The sequence below is a fragment of the Aquila chrysaetos genome, chromosome 2, assembly GCF_900496995.4.
Source record: "Aquila chrysaetos chrysaetos chromosome 2, bAquChr1.4, whole genome shotgun sequence".
NCBI lineage: Eukaryota > Metazoa > Chordata > Aves > Accipitriformes > Accipitridae > Aquila > Aquila chrysaetos.
In genome coordinates this window covers 19,324,865-19,348,312 of record NC_044005.1, presented here as the reverse complement: position 1 = coordinate 19,348,312, position 23,448 = coordinate 19,324,865, and the positions used below count along the sequence as shown (strand labels likewise).

General features: G+C 40.6%; 1 protein-coding gene across 11 annotated transcripts in view; it reads right to left on the bottom strand.

Annotated features, from left to right (window-relative positions):
• Positions 1–23,448, bottom strand: part of CCDC88C (coiled-coil domain containing 88C) — a 101,759-nt gene that overhangs the window by 58,528 nt on the left and 19,783 nt on the right. For 10 of the 11 annotated variants that reach the window (XR_005933674.1, XM_030041252.2, XM_030041261.2 and 7 more), the window contains exon 4: positions 1,510–1,579. Coding sequence is in view for 10 of the 11 variants with exons in the window: in XM_030041252.2 (XP_029897112.1) it covers positions 1,510–1,579 (70 nt within the window). In the remaining variant the exon portion in view is untranslated. Of the gene's footprint in view, positions 1–1,509; positions 1,580–14,238; positions 14,257–23,448 lie in introns of those variants that run through there. The other variant, XM_030041287.2, reaches the window with a different exon arrangement.

Here is a 23,448-nt window from a genome sequence, read left to right as displayed (position 1 = left end):
AGGTCCCAGTTGACTGGAGGTTAGCAAATGTGACGCCCATCTACAAGAAGGGCTGGAAGGAAGATCCAGGAACTACAGGTCTGTCAGACCTCGGTGCCAGGGAAGGTTATGGAGCAGATCATCTTGAGTGCCATCATGCAGCGCATACAGGACAACCAGGTGATCAGGCCCGGTCAGCATGGGTTTATGAAAGGCAGGTCCTGCTTGACTAACCTGATCTCCTTCTATGACAAGGTGACCCGCTTAGTGGATGAGGGAAACGCTGTGGATATTATCTACCTAGAATGCAGTAAAGCCTTTGTCACAGTTTCCCACAGCATTCTCCTGGAGAAATTGGCTGTTCATGGCTTGGATGGGCGTACTCTTTGCAGGGTAAAAAAACTGGCTGGATGGACAAGCCCAGAGGGTTGTGGTGAATGGAGTTAAATACAGTTGGCGGCTGGCCACAAGTGGTGTTCCCCAGGGCTCAGTATTGGGGCCAGTTCTGTTTAATATCTTTATCAACGATCTGGACGAGGGGATTGAGTGCACCCTCAGTAACTTTGCAGATGACAGGAAGCTGAGCGGGAGTGTTGATGTGCTTGAGAGTAGGAAAGCTCGACAGAGGGATCTGGACAGGCCGGATCAATGGGCTGAGGCCAATTCTATGAGGTTCGACAAGGCTAAGTGCTGGGTTCTGCACTTGGGTCACAGCAACCCCATGCAATGCTACAGGACTGGGGAAGAGTGGGTGGAAAGCTGCCTGGCAGAAAAGGACCCAGGGGTACTGTTCGACAGCTGGCTGAATATGAGCCAGCAGTGTGCCCAGGTGGCCAAGAAGGCCAATAGCATCCTGGCTTGTATCAGGAATAGCATGGCCAGCAGGAGCAGGGAAACGATCATCCCTCTGTACTCAGCACTAGTGAGGCCGCACCTCGAATACTGTGTTCAGTTTTGGGCTCCTCCCTACAAGACAGACATTTTGGTGCTGGAGTGTGTCCAGAGAAGGGCAACCAAGCTGGTGAAGGGTCTAGAGCACAAGTCTTATGAGGAGCAGCTGAGGGAACTGGGGTTGTTTAGCGTGGAGAAAAGGAGGCTGAGGGGAGACCTTCTCACTCTCTACAACTACCTGAAAGGACGTTGTAGCGAGGTGGGTGTTGGTCTCTTCCCCCAAACAACAAGCAATAGGACAAGAGGAAATGGCCTCAAGTTGCACCAGGGGAGGTTCAGATTGGATATTAGGAAAAAATTCTTCACCAAAAGGGTTGTCAAGCATTGGAACAGGCTACCCAGGGAAGTGCTTGAGTCACCATCCCTGGAGGTATTCAAAAGACACGTAGATGTGGTCTCAGGGACATGGTTTAGTGGCGGACTTGGCAGCACTAGGTTAAAGGTTGGACTCAATGATCTTAAAGGTCTTCTCCAACCTAAACGATTCTATGATTCTATTTTAATTTAAGAAATAAAACAAGTACAAATTTTATTTAGCATTTCAGAGGAAGGGGGTGAAGAACTAAACAAACTACTCACCAGAGAGAGGATCTTTGCCAATCATTAAAACATTTGGTAAATTCATTACAATCAGCTGCTGGAGGACCTCCTATACAAGAGAGAACAACAGGCAAAGTTCAGCATGGAGGAATCCCAATCAATCACACCACAAAGAATACAGAGCTCCATCGATTACAAAGCTTTTAACATACTGGCAGGTCAGAGGTCACAAGAGGAAGCCCCCACTTGAGAGAGAAATCACTATTTGAAGATGGCATCAGATTGCACAGCTAACATACACTAATCGCCCCTTTTAACAATGGATAATATAGAATTTAAAAGATCCCATGGCACTAATCAGGATAAATGCACAGCCATGACAGGCACACCAATCAGTCATGCCTTTACTCCAGGCATGACCTGTATTCATTTGATGTTCAACATTCAGCTGCTGTCATGTTTCAGGGCATATAAATGCAGCTGGTTCAAAGGTACCTAAGCCATTCTGTGAAGTTTGAGTAATTCAAATAATTGGTCAAATTATTTCATGGGTCTGAGATTTTAATGATGGGCTGGGGAAGTGGGTGTGGGGGAAAGTTATTGAACAGGCATCTGGCACTGCTCGGAGAAACTGGATTTAAAGTTCTAGATTTGTTTGCAATGTTTTTAATGGGGAGTAAAACAGATTTAAGTATGTCACGAACCTCATTTAAAGGTCATTTTATTTTGGGGGAGACGAGGGAAGGGAAGTGCATTGCTTCGTCTGGTTCACCATTTAAATGTCAGCTGCCTGAAGCTACTCTGAAATGACAGAATGGGCTTAAGGGAGAGGAAAGGCTATGAGCCCTGGCGCAGGCAAAATGCTTAAAGGTGGACAAATAAATACATTGCAAAGGGGACTGCATAGTAACATGATCAGCCATGCACCCCAGTAACATACAGAGCACAGGAGTACAGTTTTTAGCTTCAACCTGCAGCTACCAGCACTCACTTGTGATGATCTGAATAAAACATTTTGCAGGCAAGCATTTATTTCACAGAAAAAGCCTGGGAGAAAAATGGTTGTGTGATTAAAACACTGTGCCGGGATTCAGGAAACAACGGTTCACACATACAACTCTACCAAATGTTTGGCAGGTGCCTTTTCCTCGTTTGTCTCCATTTCCCAGCCTACCTCTAGGGCACTGGGAGGGCACATGCATTGATACTTGCAGAGCATTCAGAGCCAGGGGAAAAAGTACTGCAGCCAAGCACAGAAACATATTTCCTGAAACAATCACCCGTTCACCCAAACACTTCCCCTCCAAGTTACCCCATTGTTATTTCTCTGCTTTCAAAGTTATCATAAGAGGACAATTAAGCCTGATTGAAAGAGGAAATATTTCAGTGAGCCTGCAGCATTTGATAAGTGATCAGAGTGGATATTCTAAAAAAAAAAAAAAAAAAAAAAAAAAATCTTTCGGACATATCACATTTAATTTTTTCCCCTCTGATCCAAAACACACTCGTCAGCAGTCTCTTTTGGATAAAGGAGAAATATCTCAAGTGTCACAGCTGATGGGGCTTTTGGTACTGTTAAGAAAGAAGGCTCTACAGACCTTTATGCAATGTGAAGTTTGGCTAATGTAGACCAAGCATTCACTGAGTCATTAGCCAAATGCATTTTATAGCTTGTGCATTTGAGACATGTTGAACAAAGTTTGTTTGCACCTGTTACCAAAACTGGTGCAAAACCTACTGGATTTAGCAGCATATGGCTGGACTGCAATATCTGCTATGACAATACAGTATGGCACTCAGGCTTTAATCAAAGAATCAGAACTTGCATATACCTAAGTATTGAGCTTTAACCAGCAATTTCCATGGCAAAAAAAAGAGAAAGAATTGTGCTTCCAGTCACTCAGCATGTGGAGTGGCACTGAGGCAGGAATGCATAAGGAATTTGCGTTGTCTTTGTGTAATCATTGGATCGCTAGCTATCTAACTGGCAGACACAAAAGACATTACAGCTAACCTTTATGCTGTTAACATTCCCATGAGCAACTTCTGTAAAATTATTTGAGTATACCATCCAACATAACCATGACTGAACGCCCTCGTAGGTGTTTGAACTTAGTGTTTTCTGGCAAGAATCCAACAGTCACGAAATACAAGCAGAAACGGCCCTGAGCTTTAAAGAGTGATTAAGCAATTAAGATTCAGATTGAAAGATTCAAATTGTTGCAAGAGGTGATACTCTGACCTGTTTATTTTTAAAATAAATTATTTAAACAGATAACTATCTTTATTGTTCTAAACGACTTCACCTTCAGATTAGTGCTTGTGATAATACCTAGCTGTTACACAGTGCAACTCACTGGTAGATCTCAACACTTTGTAAAGGAAGGTCAGTGTCATTGCCCTCCTTTTTCAAGATAAGGAAAGTGAGTCAAAGAAACAAAGTTACTTCAGTTTAATAAACTATCCTCCAGTTTAATAAAACATCCTAAACTACAGAGATGTACCAGTGAACCATGCACTCACACAACTACAAGTGTGAGATAAAATGTGTTAACTTAAAGCTCTTACGCTGACACTGATGAATTTAGCTCAGATTTCGTCCAGGCTAAAAACACAGCAGGTTAGCAAGGCTCAGCTGACACTCAGTGACTGACTCATTAGCTGGGATAATGTGACTGTGTCTCAGGTCCATTGCTTAAAATCCCACATCTGGAAATACAACCAAAGTCCCCTCCCCTAACAGCACATCAGAAATTCTTCACCTTCTATCCACTTACCAATATTTTCTTGTTTTCCTTATCTGAAGCAGCAATAACACAGGTTGACAAGTAAATTACTGTACCTCAGTCTGGCCTCTCTGCTCCCTTCATGTCTTACCAACCTACCCAAAAGACCCCACAAAGTAAAACTTGTGGATCAGGCAGGGAGCCGTCCTGTTATAGCCTGTGAACCAGGACTGAGGACCAAAGGCTCCACAGACTCAACTGTCTCCCAGGTTACAGCTACACTGGACATTGGGTTTACCTGGACATGCTGCTGAAGGCCAGCCAGCAAAAGAAACACAGATAAAATGCAATGTTTCCCCACAAGGGTAGCAAGTTATTATATTATATAAAAGGATGTTGTTATGCTTGAAATCAAACATAGCTGCGAGACACCAAAGCAGAGGCAGAGATGGCACGTATATGTCCTGCCTCAGGCAACTGGCATGCCTAGGGGCAGCATGCCCAGGCGGGAGTTGCTGGAGAGCAAAGCATGGTTTTCAAACACTTTAAATAGCCCACAAAAACCCACAGTACTCTGGAAAGCAACTGTCCAAGCAAAAAAAAAAAAAATCTAACTCCTCCTGTGAGAAACCTTTTAATCATTTTTACAGCACAACTAAAGCTTGGTTAGAACAGTAAAGGTTACAGCAACAGCATATGGTAACAATTTCCCTGATTATTAGAACAATTAGGGTCTGAGCTCCTGGCTTTACATCTAGACCATTAACCAACTCAGAGGCCAGCTACTACAAGTCAGGAATCACCTCCCTCAGAGTACCATTTGCCTTTTTTTTTCTTTAATTATTATTATTGTTGCTAATGAGATTTCCATGAAAAAATAATGTTGGTATCGGAAGTGTTATTTAAGGAATCCAATTCGAAACAAATCCCCATCAGGTCTTCGTGCAGCATCTGTAGGTGCCTGAAACGTTCCTCTGCCAAAGATCAAGATATTTTAAGCTTGAAGAGATTTGTCCAATATCTCAGCTCTTTTGACAGCAGTGACAGTAGCAAGAATGGATGCTTCTAGTTAGCAGGTCAACACCACTATCACAAAATATAAAGATCAGCAGCCAAGTCTTACACTGCTTGAGCCAGACCCCCAAACTCAGTAAATAAAGCCCACAAAGGTTTCTGCATGCGGTTATGTGACTCCATATCGATAGGGAGACCTTTCTAAGTGAAGGGCAAACTGGGTGTTCAGTCCTTGATTGCTCGCTCTGCTGATCTTGCCTACAGAGATGCAGAGCATGAAGTAGGTAGGCTGAGACAACCAGCACATCTGAGCAACAAGAAGGATACTGCCTAAGCCAGAGGTAAGTTTTGCTGAAAATAGCTAGGCACTCTAGGACTGGTACCCCAAGGATTCAAAAACATTAAGTTATCTAGAAATCATGAGGTTAAACATAAATAAATAAATAAATGCTGTGTTCTCATTAGCAGCCTTCTGGCATCTAAGCCCTTGCTGCACACTCGCTTCACATTTGCAAGCTTTTTGCAATCACTTTGCTAAGAAAGGAGCTTAAAAAAAAAAAAAAAAGCCAAAATCCCCCCCACATTGATTCTAGCAGTCAAGGGCTTTAGGAAAAAATCAAGACACATATGAGATTCAGGATAAAATTCTAAGCACCAAGTTAAGCACTTAGGCTTATTAAGAGGATGAAGAAATATATTCATTCCTTCCATCTAAAAGCTTCTAATTTGTTTCTGAAGTGCTGAGGCACATTTTACCTACTCTTTTTATCCTTCCAAGATCACACACACTGGATGTTTGCTCTCTGCCTCAGGTCATCTGAAGAGATGCAGTGGCAGGTCTCACTCTCAAGTCACCATGGTCACATATTAACATTTTATTTACCTGGAACAGGCTAAGTGGGCCCCTTGTAATTTTGTAGGAACAAAGTCTCCTTGGCCCATGCTACACTTCAATACACATTTGCTTCTTAAAAATACATGTGCAACAGCATGGAATAAAATGGTCTTAAGGTATTATTCTTGGCTGCATTTTAAAGTGCCAATGTAAGCGTGCCAACAGCTCTTGCAAAGAACGAATTGCTAGGAAAGGAGTAGGTAAAATTGTCCTTTCCATGGCTGAGAGACCAGGCAAGTACAAGCTCTACACAGAAACCAACCCCTGCACTGCAGTGCAGCACAGCATTAACATAGAGTAACTACTAGCTTCTCATGCAGAATTAAATAAACCTGTGCCTGAATCCTAAACAAGAAGAGAGTACTAAATAAATTATGTAAGAAGAGCAGCAGTCTATCGGCCATTGTAATTCAATGCTCAAGCCAAACAATTCCATTTAAGTATATTGCTTGGCTATAAAATGCTAATTGCCCAGCTGACTGGAAGCCAAATGGTGCTTTCCTACTTAAAATGCCCATGAGGAAAAACCATCACCAGCTTTATTTATACCAGCAAGAGCAAACACCACCTAGCCAGGGAATCTGGCTTATATTTCAGCTGCAACTCAGGCCAACGGAGTAGGAAAGTTCAGCAGAGTCCTATCCATGCAGCACAGCCAACATCTTTCTCTGATAACCTCAGTATGGATCTGATCCCACAAATATCCTTGGAGTGGGAAACATTTGGTGAAGGAGACGCTACATGCTTAGCTAAGGTCTCAGCAGGAGTCAGCGGCCATCTGCACCAGCTCAGAGCCTTCCAGCAGCAGGATGGGGTGGCAGCTTTACCCCTACACATCTTAAGGTCCCTTTGGATGCTACCACAAAGATAGGCTGGGAACTGCATCTCCCAGGCAAGGTACACTCCAAGTCCAGGGGACAACCAAACTCAAGCTTTTCTGGAATCAGAACTCTAAGGAAGAGTGAACACTCAGGCTAATGAACAAGTTTTAACATTAAAACATATTTTAAACAGCAAATTGAGACAGAAGGGTTGTTTTTTTAAATATGGATTTTCAAAGTTTCCAGTTTCGTTTTAATATAATAATGAAAACAAGTTATTCTGCAGCCTACAACAAGAAGGACATTATGTTTGAAAAGAAAAAAATATTTGCCTTCCAATATAGATAAACTTTAATTTTTTTAAGTTTTTATTATTTTACTAAATTATCTGGGGAGTTATTAATGGTGTCAAGGAAATAATTTATAGCGAGATTCTGTAAACTGTATGACAGGGTCTCACAAAAGATCAGACAAGATGAAACAAGTTCTTGCAGGGGAACGTCAAGGAAGTGAAACACAAACAGATCTTTTATTGAGATGTTTTCCATGTACATCTTACCATGTGAGCATGCCTGATGACACTATAGGTGTGACTCAGTACTCACTGTTTCCCTGCCAACACATTATATACATGACAAAATTTGATTAAGAAGTTTGCTCATCTCTGCAACAATTGTGTTTGTTATGTGACACACTAGAGGATTAGCTGTCTTTAAAGGGATTTTTTTTTTCTGAAAACCAGCAAATTACATAGCACATTTCTTAAAGACCCTTCAAGTGGAAACCCAAAAGCCACTAAAATATCTGTTGCCTCATCTGCTGAAAATAATCAGTTCTGACAATCATAGACTGGAATCTCAGTGGGAGGGGATGTGAAGGAATCGTACCTAGTCTTAGCCATGCTCAGCCTGTGCAGGGTGCAGATAACCCACCAAATGACAGAAATATACTCAGTGTAGAAGTATACCATAGAAGATCAGGTTTTATTAAAAAAAAAAAAAAAAAAAAAAAATCACACACATGCAATTTGGATGGCACATAATAGAGTATCTTATAAAAAAAAAAAACTAGAAAGGACCCCAGCACCATCATCCACCCAATTTATTGTTATGGCTCAGGTTTTGTTATTTGTATTTCAGTAGTGCAGAGGTCCCAGCTAGGAGCAAAACCTCATCTGCTGCAAGCTGTACAAATTCATAGTGAGACATACCTGGAACAAAGAGCTTGTCCTATATATGCAATGCATCAGTAGGCTGATGAAAAAATAGTAACAAGCAACGGAGGAAGGAAATGAAAATAAAATAAGATTCTGTGGTTATAATGTCATCCATTGTGCACACTCTCGCTGCTTTATGAACTGGTTAAATCAACTGCTCCAGGCTGGCACAGAACTAAATCACTCCAGACATCAGAGGGCAAGGCAAGTCCTGATAAAAACATTTACTTTAAGATCAATTCAAATTGTTTACAGTGCACATTGTTTACGTCGCATAACAAAAATTCCATATATATTTAAATAAAGGTACTTTTATATATGGAAGAAGTATTTTAGGACATAATTAGTTTTACTTCTAGCCCAGTGGAATAAACAATGCAGAAGCTGCCACTCCCTACACATCAGTTGCAGAGGAAATAATTTTTTTCTAAACTAAATACAAAAATGTACATTTACTTCTCAAATATGAAATCAAATGTTCAATGGCTATGTAGCAGCACATTCCCTACCCTAGTTTCACTGACTCCAAGATGAATCACTTATGTTAATACAACATACAGCACTATGGTTGTGTCTAGTGGCAATATTGATTTGACCCAGTGAGGAGAAAATCCAATTGTGGAGCATTGTGTTCTCCTGCTTTTATTGCCAGCAGCACCTTTGACTAATTTACCTACTTTGCTGAAAATGGAAAGCCTATTGATTTATCCTCAACTTCTCTCTTCAAATCATGTGCAAGTGACTTCACGTGTTTATAATAGTATCCAGACAAATTACTCTCAACTTCTATTCTATTTCATCTTAGATTTGTCTTGGGGTGGTTTACGCAGTATCAGGGAATATGAAATGTGCTGTGTTAAAGGCTTGTCACTTGACATTACAAATATAACCAGCTAAAATGCAATCCATCTGTTCCAACAGGCTTCCAGCTAATCTATGGTGGTCTCTAAGGACCATAATAATTTAGCCTAACACACATTAAAAAGACACAACACAGGCCATCAGAACAGACTTGAAGCACTTCTGAATTCTCTGAAACTCAGCACCGCGCACACCCACTTGTTTTAAAAGGAAGTCAGTTTTCCCATACGGTTTGAACATATTTTGCTGGGATAATAAAGCCAAAAATTTTCACATCAAACTCTAAAACTGAGCAAGTATATTTCAGCTTTTAACACCGAAGCCTGATACCAAAGTACATTAGCCACGCAGAGCTCCAAGGTACAAACTTTTCTCCGCTGCCCTTGTTCACTGGAGTGAAAAAATTTACAATACTAAAATACAGCGTGCCATCAAGAAACAAACACCAACCCAATAACAGCATTTCTAGGAAGATTATGTGTAAGATGTGTTTTCTACCATTTCTCTTATTACAAGTATTTCTAGAACTTGATATTTTTTTTTATGTTTATATGGAACAGACACAGTAAACACCTAATTGGACACATGATCCTAGTTCATGTCAATAAAATACATTGAATTAACACATTTTTTATACTGCCATGAAGTGCAAAAATAATTAACCTGAGGCAAGCATATGGTGAGTTGTGGGGCTTATTTAGTGCTTCAGAGCTAGAGATCTGCATTGCAACTTCAACACTGCAATACGAGTCCCAGGCTCTGAAAAAGTGCCAAGAGCTCCAAAGAAGCAGCCGACCACTGGAGTGACAATCATAATGCAACGCCTGAAAAAGTAGCAGCCGAAAGTACAGGAATACAAAGGAATTAGAGACGGGAAGATGTAGGAGTACTGGTTGCACATCATAGCAATATCGCTTTCCTAATGAGCAGAAGCTACATAGTATAAACATACATGTTTTGCACTTTTCCCAGTATCATCAAGTCATTTATTAGTATAAATATCGCTTGAATGAGAATGATGCATCTTGGGAAAAACTCCATAAAACCAACTGTTAATCCCAGAAGGGCACAGAGGCATGTGTGAGAAGAACCATTTTGAGGTTCTCTAGTACAAATATTGAAAAGTCAAATCAAAGCTTTCAAAGTTTAAATATGAAAACAAATCTGTGAAACTAGAAAAAAATTAATGCAGCAAGGAGGGGACACACACAAGAATGGGATATTTTCAGGACTTCCAATGAATTCCTTGTTATGAACAATATTTTAGTAGCAAACAGAACGCCTAACAGATGTGATCAAGTTTAATGTGAATGTATGAGTCAAATTTCACCAGTGACTAAGGGTAACAGAAATAAACATCCAGGTTGGCTGTTACTAATCTCATACTCTTATGTCCTGTTTGAAGCAGGAACTTGCTAGTAATTTTCAATCTACCCCTCAGTCCCCAAAAGAAACAAGCTGCTTTACCCTGCCACTCTTATTAATACTAAGTAACATCCCACTGTCTCAGTAGCCCTCCTGATTGCCATGGGATCTACTGACAAAGTATTTTTTGTTAGCAAAAGGTGCCACGCCTCGCCTTCTCTACATCCAAACATCCTTGGAGTTGCTCAAATATAAGGTAGCTAAATGCTCAGAAACAAGCACAAACGTGCTTGGTCTTTCCAGGATAACACTCCCTGAATAAACAAGATTTAATTCACATTACATTGGTAAACCATTTTGAGAAACTTCAATGGACGGTACTGGAGCAATGCAGAAAATTATACCTAGAAACTGAGGAACAGTAAATACATGAACAGCATTCAAGCAGTGATGACCAAAAGGGATTTTATGGGATAAAACATGTAGGTTATTGGCTAACATTGCTCCCTTTGAAATGCATTAAAATCTTTCAGTCTGTAACTCAGGAAAAATGGTAATCCCAAGACAATTTTTTCTCCCAGTAAAGAAAAGGGTTGTGACAGTTCTTGAGGAATACCAGAGAGAGAACTGAGCAACTGGTCTGTTAGCAATCGTCCTATTCTCTCCGTCCTATTCTCTCCCCCAACCTTCCTAACATGCATATAAATGTGAAAAGAAATTGATTAAATTTAGACTAATTAATTTCCAGAAGCTTATTTAAAGATTTTTAACCCTAAGTTTTCAACAAGCTTAAACCTTCTTACGCTTGGGCAGCTTACAGGCAACCTAGTACTGAACAACAAATTAATGTTTCAGAAAGCATGCAAACAGTCACTATGCCATTGGTCTATTATCTAACTTCAACAGAGGACAGCAGCATGGGCACGAGAGAGATCCTTGTGGCATTTGCAGAAAACCGTGCAAAACTCCTCGTTGGATTTACAGAAGAGGGAAGCTTTCAATTGGCCTGAAGGGAAGACAGAGAGGGTACAGGGACAAGCTATCCCACCCTGCAAGGATGCCTGACCAGACAGTAAGATGCTATGGGACAAATGAGGTGGTTGGGGAAGTAAAGGGAGGGAAGGGGTTTACTGATGCCTGTAGGTTAAAACAAAAACAAAGGGGCTTATACATGCTACTCATCTGATGACGTTAGCTGCTTTCTCATTCATCTCCTCCAACAACCTGACCTTCTCATCACGGGAGAGCTCTCTCTTGCAGGCAAACTCCTGTTACCAACCAGTTACCAGGGGCACTAAAAACTCAAATACCAGTAATGTAGACAGTCCTCACAGTTCAGGCATGCCCCTATCAAATACTCCTAGAAAACGTTAAGGGTATCATTGCAGGTTAATGTTATGAGCTTTCCAATTATTTTGAAGCAGAATTTCTATCCAACATCATTACCTCAGCGTATCACTGCATTATCAGTATCATCTAATTTACCCAATATCAACAAGTTCAACAAACACCCACACAGTCCCTAGCCAGATGATCTGCCACTGTAGCAACAGTCTGCAAATTTTTTCTTGAGGTGGGTAAAGGGAGAAGCTTCAAGTCAGACCAGATGGTTCTTCCACACAGAAAAGTACAGTGATGTTTCTCTTGCTAGCCAGCAGATGGCCCCGGGCAGGTAACATGCAAGGGATTTCAAAGGCCATCAAATGCTTCTTGCACTGTACAGGTGGAGAAGCTGCAGTAAATTTCATGTGGCTTTCCCAAAGTAACCCAAGAACCCTTGTGAAAGAAAACACTCACAGCATTTACTGTGTCAATCACCAGCTTTACCATTAGCACTGTGCTGCAGTTATAACATGTTGGGAAAAAAAATTAAAAAAAAAAAAAAAAAAAAAAGAGAGACCACAGAAACTAGCAGCAGTTAAAATGGGAGAGGGCAGGGAGAGGAAATGGGGGCCATTCCCTCAAAATGGCCTCTGGGCCTCTCATAGTTCCCTTTCTGGATTTTCTATGCTCATTTGTTTTCAATAGCAAACCACCTTTCCATTTGCAGAGTTTCTGCTTCCCCTTTGAGGAGAGAACAGTTACCTACAGGGAGGAGACACAGTCATTTGCAGTTGATGCTTAGCTATTCACAGAGTCTACTGCCAATAATTTGCACCTCAGCAAAGCCGAGTCAGGCGTAACCCACAGGCAATTACCAGGTCAGGCTGCCAGGAACAGCCTCCCTGGTTTTCCCAACTTGCTTCGCAAGGGAGGAGGTGACAGAAGAGCCTCCTCCTCGGTCCCACCCCAAGGAGACCCTTCAGTGGCACCTGATCCCTTTGTAAACTGCCAGCCCGCAGGTAACATGACAAAAAGGGATGGTGCTTCACGATGCTTACTTAGCCCTCAGCAGCCACCCAAGGCAAGCAGGTCCAAGAGGGTACCTGGGGCAGCCCCAGTACATCCTCAGCCCCAGGACACCGGGGCTTGGGTCCCATCCTGTGCCATCCCCACCTCAGCCAAGTTCACTCGTTGCCCCGGCCTCTTGGACATCACATAGTAACAGAAATACTATGCTCTAGAAGAAGTGTATATACATATGTATCTATACACGTATATATACACACACACAGACCCACTTATGTGTATAGATATGTTTCTGCTAATTCTCCCCACTATTACTCTGGAATTACTATACCTGCTCAAACCTGGGACAGGCAAAATCCTTCTGGAGACACCATTAGATTTGCTATACATAAGACTGGCCCGTGTTCAAGCATTTAGACTCCGATAGCTCACCAGAGAGAACATTAGGAGTTTTACCCCACACTATACAGCAACAAGCTGGCTTCTTAAACACACAACACTGAAAAGTCTGCAAAAGTGATAAAGTGTGACACTGTGCACTTGATAAAATTTAAGGTTAGTTGTTCAGGGTCAGGAAAATTCAGTTATTCAAGTTATTTTGGGTCTGAGATATTACACAAAAAATGAGTTGCTCCAACACTTCCTTTGAAGAAAAAAAAAACCCACAAGAGAAAATGAAAACTCAAACATTTTGAACAAGTATGGAAAAGTGCAACACAAGGTGCTGTGGTACATTAAGATTTTAAATCTGCAGTCATTAAATCCTCCCTTATGACTGATTCATCCTCTACACACTTAAAAAACCCAGTCACCTTCCACATTCTATTTCACACATGCGCAAGAGAGAAAACCATTAAAAATGGTGATAACCCACCAAGCCACTATGAGTCCACAATTCAAGTAGTAGTTAATATCACAGGATAACAAAGATCTCCTTACTGTTGCAACTGCACAGCAGGGGAAATATTTCATATTCAAGAAGAGTTATGGCAGAAAAAAAAAAGATAAAAGAAAGGAGAAAGTCACTTCCAACAGCTGCCACAATTTCACCTATACACAGAACAGGAAACAGCCAATGTCCCTGTGTGGTAGCTGCTAGGCATAATTTACTTATCAATGGTAATCCAAGCTATGCATTCACACACATATGCATACTTGCACCTGCAAACACTCTCAAGAAGAATTTTCAGTCTTGCCAGCTCTTAACAGTGCTCCTTTAAGTATCTGAAATGACTGATTAACCCTGTTCAATACAATCTGTGTCATCTACTGTGAATCTTGCAGATAACTCATAACTGTTAACATTAATTAACTCAGCAGAGCTTTACCATTCTTGCTCCCCCACCCATCTCATACCACAGACCTCAATTTAACAGTTCTCTTTCCCAACAGCCCTAGCAGACAGCTTAGGCAGACTTAAGCAATGGTGAGCTCCTGATGTAGAAAACCCAGTTAAATAATTGATGTGCGTTTTTAAAGACTTTATCTCCCCATTTTATACTTTTCTTTATCAGTACTCACCAGTAGTCATGACACACTTAACGCATCCAACACCCTGGGAACACCCATGATATCATAAGAAAAAATGTGAAGGGTGCAGTTGCATCCTAGAAGATCCTTTTTTTTATGCCATCTGTCACAGAGACAGAGGTAAGCTGTGTCACTATGTTATTATTAACATTCAGGAAAGATTAACTTCTAATACTCCTGCTATGCCAGTTTTAAGGCTTCTGACCACTGGATTTTCTGTCAACAAAATACAATTTCCTCTTAAGCTGTGATGTTTAGCGTTTTCCTGAAAGCAAATCTCATCTATCATGTGTTCATACAAAAGCCTCACCTACAACTGAAAGAAAAAGCTATTTTCAAGACCTTGTATTTACTGAGAAAAACCTTAAAAATGGTCACAAAAGTTTCAAAACCAGCAAGAGCCCCCAAACACAAGGAGCTGTTTTGGCTACAGGCAGAAAAAGTGGAACTATGCACACTGCCAAAAACCTTTTGTATTACTAGTGGCATTTTTCAATTATACTTCTTAATCTCCAGTGTCCTTTAATGGCACATGAAGGTGGCAGGCATGTATGTTTCTAGGCAGTTTCCAAGCTGCCTCACATGTGGATCCTATCCCTCACCTACATCAGCAGAGCTCAGTTTACTACTCAAGCAATATAATCGAGGGAAACTTAATACGACATATCGAGTGACTTGTTTTGTGATCTGGTTGACAGGGAGCACATCAGCAGCGCAACCGTGATGGGCTGGCCTCTCAGCTAGCTGAAAGCAGAGGAGGGGAGGGGAGATCCCCAGAAAGATTGCTCCTGGCAAGAGCAATTCAAGCCTCAGGCTGCAGAGAGCTGCAACACCTTCTCTGGTCTACCACATTTGGACTGCGTTGCTCTGTAAAAATAAAGATTATTAGAATTTTAAAAGATACAGGTTACACAAAAGTTTATATTGTTGTTGCAACTACTGAGCAGCAGATCTAAGCCTAGCAGCATTCAAAGCATGCCAAACCCCCTTGGTGGTCTGGAAAAAGTCTGACTCCTAGAAGCAGGCTCAGACCAAATTTTAAGGGGCACTACAATCAAAGAAAGGTAGCACAAGCAACATTTTATCAGCAGAAAGAGTGCTTACACCCTTCACCTCAGTGAAGCACAAAACCTTGGCAAGGACATCCAGCTGTACAACAGGGAAAGGAGCAATGCTAGGTCCACTGTAAACTCCGAAACGTTGACCACGTAAGTGCTGGAGTAAGTACTCTTTTGTTCTGGTTTACACGCAGCTTTTCACATAACTTATTAAAACGGCTCTGTATCATTGTTTAAACATACTTTGGTGGAGGCATTGAGTTACTTCGACAAACCTGTTTTTTGCATCATGAATTGGCTGAGCGATGAATGGCTGATCAGAAACCGGAGCTCTATGGGAATTAGTGCAGCCACTCACCAAAAGAAATGCTGCGGTAAAACAATTTGTGCTCTTCAAACCTACAGTAACAGTTCACATTTTGAATCTGGGTGTCTGAACTAATGGTCTTACTTCTCAGTGCTCAGAAAACATGCAGCTCCCACTAATTTTAAAGGGTGAAACAGATAGTTACTATCTGGAGGAAATAATCGGAGAAAATCCAGCAGTTACAACACAGTACCTGAATGCAAGTCTAGATGCTCTGGCACCTCAGTAGCACTACCTGAATCCACCATTCCTCTAAATCTCTGCATAAGCCAATGTTCATATCTCCACAACATTTAAGACATACAATAAATTATAGGGTGCTAAAATTAGGCATTTAAGTCTGAATCTCCAAGCTAAGCAATTTCCACTGACAGTGTAGATATGCAGAAGATCTGCTAGGTCTCCAAAGTTTACTACTGAACATTAACACACTAGTAAAAAACAGAATTTCCCCCAAGCTAACCTGCAGTCACAGATGTTGCTTTCTAAGCAGCAATACAGAAACAGGCATAACCAAAACTGAAAATAAAAAGAGCATTTGCTGAGTTTCAGATTAGTAGATACATGATTCCTTGTGAATTTTGACTGAAAGTCATTCTCACGAGGTAGAGGCAACAGCCCCTTTGAAATCAGCTCAGCACAATACAGGCAGGAGCTAAGCAAACTTCTTCAAACAGCTCTGCCAACACCATTCAGCTCCAAGCTGCAAAACTCCTGCTGTTTCAAACTTAGGGCCTCCTGTGAGCTGACTGCTGATTACACCAGGTCGTATGGCAGGTTTTTGCTATGTGCACAGGGCAAAAGAATGAGAATCAGACCTGCCCACTGGTCCTGTTAAATAAAAGATTTTGCACCACACTGAAAGAAAAGGACACTTTGCCATCTATTCATTCCCTTGCCCTCTATTAAAGAGAAAATATATTGTAGTACGCTATACACATACTCAGCTCAGTGTGTGCAACTCATGCAAGTGTTACTGGATGTGCTACTATCATGAAAGAGAAACAGGAGACAGCATAATGCAAACATCATATCTCCAAAGCAGAGGAGATACGCACAGTCAAAAAAGCCAGAGTGCTCAAATGCAGTGCTGCAGCACATTTAATCAGGCTCTTTATTCCCTGTTACACTTGTACATTGGAGATTTGGAGCAATCAAGGAAAGGGAATGAAAGCAACTCAACAAGCATTTTTCAACCTGATTTTTATGACAGGGGGGCAGAGGAATCAAACTTTTACAAGTTTATGTGAAATTCTGACAGGGGACACCCTTGGGTATCTCTCCCAGCAACAAAGAGCAAGGGCTAACCATACCAGGCAGCAGCCAGGTCAGCATACACCTTGCTCCACATACACTTCGGCATGTGTGTAACATCAGGTGCAAGCCACGGGAGAAAAGCAGGGTTTGTGGAAGACACTGCACCTGCAGAAAGCTCTCCCCTGTTCCCAAAATAGTTGGTTTATTTATGAATTTGAGCAAAGAGGCCTTTGCTGCCTAATCAAATGCAGTCCCCTTGTTGTCTTGTTGTAGCATCACAGCTGTGAATCTCCTAATTGCATCTTTGGTATGCAGAAGGTAAGAAATCTTCATGAAAAGATGACACAAAAGGTTTCACTGGTTCATCATAAACATGGACATTAGAGTCTTTCCTCAGGGAATGGCCAGTACAGAAATCAGATGCTCAGAATATATTTCTGCCCATATGGTTCAAAGTGATGAATAATACACTTTGGAAAAGAAGGATGAAAAAAATAATAAAACACTGCAGTAAAGTACACATCATATTAAACAACAGGTGGTGACTAAAAATGCATTTTTAATGAGCGCCTCTTTACGAATGCACACAATGCAAAGTGGTTTCCTCTGCTTTGTAACACACTACTCAACATGGCTTAAAAACATCTCAGTTATATAGAGCTAGCTGTGTAACCTCTTTACTTTCTCTTTGGACATCTCATGGAATTTTTTTTTTTTTTTTTTAAAGATTTAGCAGCCAAACAACATGAACTTCAAATTCTGAACTCTTAATACTCCCAGATTGTTTAATTAACACTAACTTTTTTCACTAGGTAAATTTGTAATTAGATGTCAAAACATCTACTTTGATGTGTGTTTTCAATGCATCTGCCTCATCAAATGTGCTGTTCTTCACATCTATACAATGAACTGAGGAAGAGGGCAGTCCAGTGGTTAATGCAGAAGACAGTGTTTGAATCTCTGGGTCCAGACAGGCATGAAACACAGATCCACAGCAGTTCTTCAAAGTGAACTACTGCGTCCACAAGCTCTTCCCAAATCAGTATGCATGAAATCCAGTGGCCAAGAATGAGACACTACTCCATAGTAGGAGGTGCTCCTATACCACAAGGTATTAAAAACATCATAAGAACCATTTCACCAGGGTTACTTACCCAACTGAGAGAAAGCTAGAGAAATTATCATAGAGACTAGTTATCTAAGATATTTAGAAAGCAAGACTGCTTTAAATAGGCTGTTTCTGCAATGGAAGAAGTCTCAGAAGGAAATCTCAGGCAGTTAATACAGTTAGGAATGAGACTTTGCGCTATTAGAGCTGCAGCGTAATAAAGTATGTTCAGCCAAACCTGTACCCTGCGCTATCTCAGCAGAAGACCCATATTACCTCAAGGACTGCAGCAACAGTTTAAACGGTTACTTAAGTCTGAATCTTCTTGCGTGAAGGTCAGTGTTACAGAACATGAAAATAAATGTATTCCTCCTCTCTCAAGTGTAGCTATCTTGTTAATCTCAAAGATGACATATACCTCATATATCAGTCACCACTTTAAAGCCCTGATTCATACAGAGGGACTTAGGAGCACATAGCAGGTTATTCCTTCAGCAGGTTGCTTACTTCTATGAAGCATAATACTCCTTGCAATTCTTAACTGCTTTCCCCCTCGAGGGCATACAGCATATGTCTTCGGAACTAGAACAGACTTGCTCTGAATATCAAAGGAAAATTAATGACTTGTCATTAAAAAAGGGGAGAAGTAGTAGTTATACTCTACCCTCTCCTAGCTAGTTGCTTAGAAGGACAATAATTTTTTAAAATGTTATTTTTCTCTGTTTATAATTGTTTAGACGATATGCTAAAAATATTAACAAAAAAAAAGCTTGTCCCTGCAAACAGAAATTATTTTAGGCTGCTGCATATTTAATATTGTATTATATTAGTCAGCCTGGTTGTTCTGTTAAGCACAAACTTCGATGGCTTCACAAATGCCAGGAAATCAGTTCACTCCATTCATAATTTCTCTTTGATATAGCAGCAGTGTGTGCCAAAGATGTGGAACTCAAAAGGGTCCGTATCACACGGAGCAGTTGACGATTAAACAAACTGGGAGTGCTTAAACTGACACAAAACCTCCCTCTCTCCCGGTCCTCACAATAGTAAGTGCAGTGAGCAGATCTCAGTTAACGTTAAGAGCCAAATTCTGCCTTTTTATGAACACACAACTTCCCTGAGGCCTTGAGATTTGTATCACAAAGTACAAAAAATCTTTCACATCCTTTCCTAATTTAAGAGGAAGAGCCGAGAATACCCTTCTAGTAGACTTTTCAGAGCACCCAGCAAAAAAGCACTGCACTGTAATTTCAGCATGGCATTTGAACGCTTCTTTGCATATACAGAGTAATTAAATGACACGCCTTATGCTAGCCAGCTGGACACCGACTGTACATATTAAGATACACTAGCATAATAAGCCTCAGAGTTTATGTGGGGAGGAGCTGCCTTGTTGAAGCGGCTGAGTATGACTGCAGTTCCCAGCACCACACCTGGAGAAAAAAAAAATAGCTTCTGTCACTGTGGATGGCCCTATTACATGTAGAAATTCAAGCCAGTAAGTGCAAGAGGAAAGTCTACTCAATGGGAGCTTCCTTTTGTATTGAAAAACAGCAAGATGCCAGAATAGATAGCAAACACCCCTCTGCAAAGCTCTGGTCTCTTAAAGCAGCATGGGTGTAAGCATTCACAAGGGAACACATTCAAACTGTGTTTATCTCAGGAGGGAGTCACTGCTCCTGAAGGCAAATTCTCTGTTGCCTTATGTCATATGCCCTACACAGTGTGAACTGACTGGGAAACGCTTTATGGCCACCACAATCACAACATATCTGACAGATGGAGAGAACCAGTTCTTAGAACCCGGCACCCATCTGACAGAATGCTTGTACTTCAAGTTTTGGAAATTTGGGAAGCTGTACATTTCAGTTCCTATGGATTCATGCTTTAAGTAGTTCATAGTCACCGTCAATATCAACAAATCTACCTGGCAATAAAGCAGAAAATTCAAAGTTGTTGCTGCAATAACTGCCATGAACCGAGCAAATGAGATCCCATCTCAGATTTTCCCCTTCTCCCAAGTAAATCTATCAACATCTAGAGTGCAGGTATTCTGGGGTCAGGGCATTCACAGTCTTTTCCTCTGACACCTGTTCCATTTAATTTATTTCATATTCTTAACCTATTTCATATAAGACACACAGATGTGCTCTGATATAACTTTTCCTCATTTTGTAAAACTAGCTCTTTTCTTCTGCTTTTCCTACAATTGCCCCAAACAAAACATTTCAGGCCAAGCTAAACATTTCACCTGGTAGCTGGGAAGGTAGGAAGAGGGAAGAAGGATTTTAAAAAAGTAAATCATAGTCCTAGTTGAAAGTGGAAGATGACAACAGTTAAAGTTATCACAGTGCATGAAAAAGTTAAAAAATGCATACTATTTATTCATGTCTATTTTTTGTTATTGCAGAATCAAACTGATGTTTGAAATACTAAACTGTTGCATTACACACCTCGGAAACATCTTACATCTGAACTGACCAGTATGAAATATTTAGCAGTATTATTTTTTTGCAGTTCCAGCTCTCCTCATTTACACTCAAACGCACTTCATTATAACTCTCAGGCTAACTTGACAACCAATCTCCACAGTGATAAAGGAGTTACAGGAGTCTCCAGACTTGTACACTTGTCCCTTTCACAATCTGTTGGTACCATACTAGGTGGGAACCATTCCTTACCGTCCCAGCAAAGAAAAAACAATGGTTGCACATACCCAGCAGACAAATACTGTGGTAGTCAACCACTCCCCATCATTGGCACCAGCACAGAGAAGATAAACAGGGAAGCAACTGTAAGGTCACGGCATATACCCACACAGTGCATTTACTCTTACTTAAAAAAAAGCCAAAAAACAAAACCCAACCGACCAAACCCAAAAACCAAACACAATGAAACCTACAGTTCAAAAAAAGTAGCCTTTGATGCAAATTTTTGATACAGGGAGGGTGGGGTTTTTATATTGGTTTGGGGTTTATTTAAATATGGCTTTGTTTCAGGATGCAAAACACAAGGACTGAGTATTCTCCAGCCTTTTCTCTGCTTACACAGATGTATCTTGCAGCAGCACCTCTCTACCAGTTACACAAACACAAAAAACACAAACTGACAGAAGTGCAACACTATATACTAAAAAAAAAAAAAAAAAAAAATACTATAATGACTTAAATCTAGGGCTAACCTGATAACCTTTGGCACACTGGTCAGACAGCTGCTTTAGAATCTCAGATTCACCTATGCAAAAGTATTGCACACAGCGTAAGCTATAGCCTCTGGTTTCGTGCTGCTGCAGAGGTACATTAAAAACTGCCATAAGAAAAGCTTATTTAAAACAAATGTGCTGAATGCATCTGCTTGTCACCTCCTTTGCCTATTAAATATGGTTGCTGGAAGCAGCCAAGACTCCAGTGTATACTGAAGTTTTAAGTTGGGAATCGTATGCTACCTGTTACAGAAAGAACAACAAATCAGGAACTTGTTTGTGTTTTAAGCACCATTCCACAGCGTTTAGCCAACTAAAAATAAATCACTCTTCACTATTAACTTTCTTGACTTAAAAAAGACTTTGAGGAATTAATATTAATGCAACCTGATGGGAGACACTTATATGGGTATCAGTAAGATTAAGGTGATTTGGTTTTTGTTGTTTGTTTGGGGTTTTTTTTAATGTATTTGATACTTAAGATTATCCCTTTAGAGTCTCAAGAGGTTAAGTCATTGGTTTTAAAGTGTATTTCTACTTGTTTATAAGCAAACTGAACAGAAACTTCAAATGATCTGTCCTTTATAAACAGGTGACAGAGTACAGGCCTGAATACAAAGTCTGCATGGTGGAAGAGCAGAGCAGCTCAGTTCAAATTGTTATAAAAACAACTGCTTTTTACTCTGTCACACCAACTCAGCTCTCTCATCTGAGTGCATCTCTTTTACCAGCAGGTTTGGCAGAGTGCTTAAAGCCTCCAAAACTAGGTATCCTGCTAAGCTCAAGATGGGAAAGCAAGTCAGGATGGGTCCTTCTGCAGATATTCAAGCGGTTGCCATAAACACTGCAAAATCTCTAAGTACTGATAAAGTGTGATAAATACCTTGACATTAGTAAAGGCTGCAATATGCTGTCAAGGAGAAGAGCCAAAACAAACCATGATCTGGCAGACAGCTCTGGTTTCACAATATCCAAGGGTATCAAAGCGAAACTGCTTAAAGATCCCACCATGCAAGATGCACCTCAAGTTATATCAAGTCAGTTCGAGAAAGTGCCACTTAAAATCAGGTTCTATGCCATACAAAGAAAGTGCAATTGCAAGTTAACTGAGATGCTTTAAGAAACAAGAGGCCAAACTGCAGCTGCGTCTTATGGAAACAAGTCTTCAAGCAATAACAAACGATTTGAAATTTGAATCCCTCAATTGCACAGAATTCGGACCCAGCAAATTATAAAGAGAAAGGGCTAAGTGAAAAAGGGAGATCAAAACCACCTTTCCAATCAAGATTTTGGCTCAGGCTACAAAGGAAATGCATATTGGAAGAAATGTGGGACAGCTCAACCAAGTCTGAGAATTAAAACAGAGCACTCTGGTTTAGTTCCTTCTGCATGACTGGAAGCTGGGAGCAAGATTAAGTGCCAGAGCACTGAAGTGTAAGCAAGGCTTCTAATAATGGCAGCTTTTGTGGTCCTCTACTACAGGCTCATTCCTTCTGCATGTAAAACTGTAAAGATACATCCACATGCTGTTCGGATAAGCAAACATAAACCTTGAAAACAAAGACAAAGATTTCAATACTGGCACACAGCTTTTTCATATTCAGAAAAACACAGAACACATAGGGTGGGGTTTTTTTGTTTAGTCATTGGGATATTTTTTTTCCTCTTTTTGAAAGATCAAAATTGAAGAAGTGACCTTAAGACATAACATTAAAAGGCAACTCCTTGTAGTTAAACTGTAGTTCTTCTTTGAAGTAACTAAACAGTCTTGAGAGACACCAAGTAACTCAAAGAGGTAACTAGTCATATTAGAAGGGTTTGGGGTTTTGTGTTTCAGGTTGTGGGTTTTTTTGTTTGGTTGTTTTTTTTTTTTTTTAAAAGTGAAGCATGCTTTCCTTTTAAGGTAACTACTTCTCAGGACTACTCTTTTTCTTTGGGACCTGCATCCTAACAAATGAACCTTTTAACGTACATAGTAATTCTGCATTTAATATCAAAACTTAAAAAGAAATTAGCCTCCTTCCAGTTTCTAGCAGTCAATGCTTATGCCTCCCATGGGAGTCCAGCCACTTAGCTTTACTGTAACACAGCTGCTCCAAAATAAACCAGGCATTAACCCCAGTACTAGCCTCCCCTTTTCTTCTAACACACACACTCCACGCCAAACAGGTCGGCTATACAAATTAGATGCTGCACTCCCTTACAAATA